The 5960-nt window shown below is 37.6% G+C and overlaps 1 protein-coding gene across 1 annotated transcript in view; it reads left to right on the top strand.

Moving 5' to 3' along the window:
* LOC106532056 (paired box protein Pax-6) overlaps positions 1-889 on the top strand; it is a gene marked incomplete at its 5' end in the record, with an annotated part of 44586 nt that extends 43697 nt beyond the window's left edge. Inside the window, 1 exon segment of the mRNA XM_014028039.1 lies at positions 301-889. Coding sequence (XP_013883493.1) covers positions 301-386 — 86 coding nt within the window.
* Positions 890-5960: the final 5071 nt, after the last annotated feature.

The following is a 5960-nucleotide window of genomic DNA, read 5'->3' as shown; positions in this document are numbered from 1 at the left end:
GTCTGATGCAGGTCACATTTAAAATGTAATGTGAACGTTCACATTTAAAATGTAATGTGAACGTTCACACAAAAAGATCAGATTTTTTCTAAAAATCGGAACTGAGCATTAAGACCTGCAGTGTGAACGTAGCCTTGGGCAGAACACTGAAGATCCACGTTGCTCCACAACTTTTTTCCATTTGGGTGAAACAACATTGAGTAGTAAAACATTGTATTAATGTAAAATGCATTGTTTTATTTGGGTAAGATTTAAAGTGAACCATATTTCTTTTAAAGCTTGTCGCTGCTCTTTCACCAGGTCTTATTTCCCCCGGTGTCTCAGTTCCAGTCCAAGTTCCAGGAAGTGAATCAGAAATGTCACAGTATTGGCCACGCCTGCAGTGATGCCACTACACCCCCCACTCCCACCCTTCCTTCAGGGACTTCAGAACCAGGAGCTACCCACCGCTACAGTTTGAATGTCAAAAAGGACCAGACATTAGAAAAAATGACTCGCCTCAAAAGACACGGATGGGCAATGACTTTTTTTTTAGTTTGTGACAAATCTTCACGGACTCTAAATGTTTATGGAAAATAAAAGATTTAAACCTTCATATAAACCAGAACAAGTTCAGGAGCTTGATCAAGTGTCATTGTGTTCATTGGCTGCCATGTAAATTTGGGTGGATGAAGAGAATTTGGCAGAGCTCCCCTTTTGTTTGGCAGTTTTTAACAGATTGGTGTTCCTTGTGACAAAATAAAATTTTGACATAAATGTAAAAAAAAAATACCTCAGTGAAACTTGAAATGTACATTGTTTTTTTCCCCTTTAGATTCCAAAAGCCTTTGTTTAATTTAATGTACAGAATTTCAAAATTATTGTTATAAATGTTTGAAGTTGTAAACTATGACGTGTGTGATCTGATAACTGGCGTGACTCAGGCTCTGAGCTAAAAAAAGTTAGATTTGATTCAAAAACCTCAAAGTCCAAAGGGTGTGAATTAGATTTAATTTTAAAGTGTGAACTTTTTGGTATCAAGAGATCAAGGAGGATTAAAAAAAATAAAGTTACAACAGTTAACTTTCTTTTAGCATTCTAAATCACGAGTCAAACTCAAGGCTCGTGGGCCAAATGTGGCCGGAGCGTTACTCCCATCTGGCCTACCAAAATAAATAAATAAATAAATAAATATTTTTACCTAATATGAAAATTGTTTTTATATAAATGGTAAATTTTCAATTTATGATTAAATGCAACAAAATATCCACATGTAAAAGGTGAACAATAATAATACTTATTCTACCCCTAAGCTGTTGGTTTTAAGTAAGTGACAATTTAATTGGACAGCACAGTATCAATGTCTGAAAATAAGCTGCTTTAAAGCCAACATTAACCATAAACTACATCTCCCATAATGCATGTCGATCATCCATGGGAATTCCCTACAACTGGCCCTTTGAGGGCCACCATAAAGCTCAAGTGGCCCCCGATGAAAATGAGATGTGACCCCTGTTCTGTACGTTCATAATGCCAGAATGTGCTTACGAATTTAAAATGTTTTACAAAACCTTTGGGAATTAAAGCCAGCGGATGTGTTTTTCCATGAAGGCCTTTGCTGATGTGTCTCGAGCTGAATCCAGAGGGTGGACCTTAAAAAGTGCATCATCAGGTAACAAGAAGATAACTGTCAGGAAATACATCAAACCTGGTGCCTATACAGCTCACTGAAACAATGCCTCAGAGAAGTATATCTGCACTCCTTGTCAACAAATGTATTAAATGATTAGTTTATTTTACAAAGATGTGTTAAATACTAAAGACAGATTTGTTAATATGCTTAAAAGTACTAATAATCTTTCAATCATAGTGATATTTCAAAGTAAGAGCCTGATTTACCAAAATTCCAAGTAACAAGTGCTAAATTGCTCTACAAACTCAAAAAAAAGATCGCACATGACGGGCGTGTTTGTGAGTGATCTACTAAGATTGCTACACAAATGATAACAGGTGCAAAAGTGATGCAGACAACCCTGTTGAAGTGAATGTTTAGTATGCTACTGGCTGGTGGATACAAAAGCACAAAAGTGCAGCGTTGCAAGGAGTTTTTCCTTAAGAGATATGGATTTCATTTGTGACTGGCTTCAAATGTCAACAACTGCAGACATTTACCTGATGTTTAGAAATCTGTAAATTTCACAAATAATCAGTAGTATTCTCTCATAATAAACATGGGGGGGCTGAGGCAGAGCAGGTACAACAGCACTGCAGCCAGTTTACACGTGCCTTTCAAAAGTGCTAAACACAGCTGCAGGAACTAGGTTCAGCTAAACCTGCTAAATTATTATATTTGCATTTTGCACGTTCTGAAAATCATCATGTAGTCTGGATATTCTTTAGAGATTGGACAAATGGCTCTTTGAAGGGATCCAGATCTTGTTGAGCCATTTGTTTTATAGAACCGTCCAGTTTAGAATGAGTTAAGTCATCGCACGTGACGTTATTGCATCACGTGGGCGGAACAATGTGATTTGTTAAGCAGAACCCCCCTTCTCCCTCATTCCCCCTGAGCTGCTGTACTTCACATTTTTGCCTGTTTTCAGTGAAAAAGCAAAGGAGGAGTGATTGTCTCTCTGGTTAAGGATGAAAAAATAAGGGTATTACAAGTAGTATCAAAAATAAAACTAGAAACAGCTTTTTACTGCCGTCATCTTGGTTCTTGTTGTTTGTTGTAAGGAGTTGTTCAAACGATTTGGATCATTCTTGAACGTCACATCTCTATTATTCACGAAGGCAAACACGTTAAATTAGCCGAGAGTGGACCTTTTTTGTCCCAATGGTCTTCTTGATATTGAGGTGTAGAAAACCACGTCTTCTGGTTGAAGTGGAACTGCTGTTTGCTCGATGAAAAATGACTCTGAAAACAAGGCTGGTTTGAACAGCAAGAACCTTTATTTTTGAAGTTCAGGAGATACAGTACAGCCTAAAAAACCAAATTGTGGCCTCCAAGCCAAATGATTCACCAAGTAAGAAAGATGGACAAACGAAGGCCCAGAACAGGGGCAAACAAGGCTCTTTAATAGGTTTCACAGTGTAGTTCAACAGAGGCCTCATAAATTTTGTCACGGTATACCTTAGGCATTCCTATTCCAAATATGGTAATATGTGCCGAGCTCTAAAGCTGAAACTCAGAGGCCTCACATTTGTGCATTCCTGAGACAAACCCCAACTCTTAGGACACTACAATATAACAAATTAAACTCGAGAAAACAAGAGATCTCAAGATCACAAGATGATTGATGTGTTTTAGTGACGTGATGTTCACAAATGATCCAAATCGGAGTGGCTCTTTACATCGAACGACAGAAGCCGAGTCACGGGCAGTAACAAGCCATTTGTAGTTTATTTTATTCCTCATATAATCTTTATTTTTTCATCCTTGAATCACTCCCGCTTTGCTTTTTCACGAAAAACAGGCAGAGCGGTGGAATACAGAAGCTCACGGAAAGGGGGAGAGGGGTTCCGCTTGACAAAACACATGGTTCCACCAACGTAACGTGATGATGTCATTACGTCGCCATATGTGATGACGTATTTACCTGCGTGATGACATAACATGTGCAACATCAAACGGCTCTTTTGAATGGCTGTATGAAACCAACGGTTCCCCAAGATCTGGATCCCATCAAAGAGCCATTTATCCCATCACTAATGTGTGTGTTAAATATTTCAGCCTGTGTTAGCTACTTTAGTACATCTCTAAGTGTTTAAGCTCAACCTTGTATTACAGGAGTCTTGAAGATGTTCATTCAATATTCAGTCTGTTTAATGTCAGGTTCACATGGCTGATCATTTTTGCCCTTCTGACAATCTTAAAGATGCTCAGATTATTGAGATGGCACTAAAGATTATATTAGCAGATTTTCTTCCCGTGTGTGGTGAGTCAAGAGTGATCTAGTTGGATCAGAAGGACTTCAGGACCGCTCCGATCTTAAATCATGGATTTTCATTAAGCTGGATTTTTTTGGCCTGATATCCCAGCATGTGTGGTGTTCACCCTGAAAACAAATGAGCTCACAGCCTGTTGAATGAGACGTGTAGCCAATCAGAAAGCAAGGTGATGTGAACACGGAGGGAAATCCAAAATACAGAAGACATGATCTGTCATGACTCACCAGAAAGTCCTCTGGACATTAAAAGTCATTTTGAATTGTTTTAAACGATCAACATTGTTTCTTCCTTGTCACAAATGTTTATTTACTTTGAACTTTCGTCTCTCTGGAGGTCACGTGAGATTTTTCCTCTGACATCTGAATTCTCGCGAGATTTCAAGAAGTCTCGTGTGGTTTAATATGGCTAATATGGCTGAATTAACATTCAGATGTTAGCATCTGAATGTTAATGAATGAAATATCTTTTCGTGTGTGGTGTGTTGTCTCTTGCTGTGTGGCTGTACACCACACATTGTAGGACCACGGTTTTCATCCTCACGTGGGCTCTCTCAGAATTTGAAAATAGGTCAACAATTTTAAAATCTTGCCATGTGAACCAGGCCTAAGTGAACAAACTTGTAGGTTTGGTGTCATTATGAGCTCAGAAAGAAGTTTGTAGATCTACATGTTAAAGCTAAAGGCTACAGGACCATCTCCAAGTTGCTTCATGTTTCTCTGACCACAGCTGACAAGATTATGTGGACGCAAGAGGAAATGCAACCCCAGGTTGATCAGATTAATAATGTGAATGGTAGAAAATGGGTAAAGAAAACCATCTAAGATCTTAAAGCTGAACTTCTTGGTCAAGGCTTTAATTTTCTGATTGCACCATCTGGTATTTGGACTCAGAGGCTCCAACTATTGACAGTAAAACACAAAAAGTCACTTGAAATGCATGTTGAGAAGATTCAAACCCTCTGAACTGTTGAGAGAAAACTGAAGTTGTTCTCTGGATCTGAGTTTGTTGGGTTGTCTGTCACCTCTGTTTCTGGTTTACATCTGAGCTAAAGATGAAAGATGAATATTGATGATTCGAGCATCTTTACAGAAAAACTAATATTCAAAGGAATATAAAAACATAACACTCACTCTAAATCCACTAATTGCTCTGAGTTAATTCATTTAACTTTTTATTGATCAAATTAATCAGGATTTTTAACGTAGCTGATTATGATTTTGCTGTGTGAAGTAAAAACTCTGTCTTTATCTTTTTATTTGACTTGTTATCAGAATTATTTATCCAAAACTCATTTGGAAATATGTATCTATAGGGGTGCAACAATACATGTACCCATATTGAACCATTCAATACAGTGCTTTAGGTTCAATACACATTTGCATCGAACAATACAGATTTTCTTTAAATATTTTTATCAGCTTGTCTTCTGAAGATGCTCTGTGTTAAAAGATCAGTAGATCTGTGTCCTAGGCTGCATTTTTTAGCTCAGATCCACTGAGAAACTTGCTGTTTCAGCAACATTTAATTTAAAAGCTGTATTTTTGAGGTCAAACAAATGTTCATACTTAATTTAACCAAATTACAAGTTAAAAAGGGCATGGAAATTTCTCTTTTTTGTATCGAAAAAATCTTGAACTGTAAGACCGAACCGAATCGTGAATTTTCTGTATCGTTGCACCCCTGGTATCTATGTGAATGAATTTGCGGCAATTTGTGTGAAATTGAGTCTTCAACTAGTTTTAGAACCCTAAGAGTTACAAGCTTAAGTGTTGTCTACACATAATGGTCTTTTTAAGAAATGAGTTGTGCTGCTTCATCCAGTCGAGGAGTGGATTATGATGACAATCATTTTATGAGCAGGAACCTGAAGAGGCTGGGGACAGTTTACCTTTATCATTGAGCTTTGTGTTTTATTACTGGCTATGGAAAATGATTCACAGAGATACAGTGGTTTGCAAAAGTATTCATACCCCTTGAACTTTTCCATATTTTGTCACATTACAACCACAAACATAAATATATTTCACTGG

This window comes from Austrofundulus limnaeus, unplaced genomic scaffold (assembly GCF_001266775.1).
Source record: "Austrofundulus limnaeus strain Quisiro unplaced genomic scaffold, Austrofundulus_limnaeus-1.0 Scaffold713, whole genome shotgun sequence".
Classification (NCBI taxonomy): Eukaryota; Metazoa; Chordata; class Actinopteri; order Cyprinodontiformes; family Rivulidae; genus Austrofundulus; species Austrofundulus limnaeus.
Note: the sequence above shows the minus strand (reverse complement) of the source record. Positions and strands in the feature narration are given on the sequence as shown.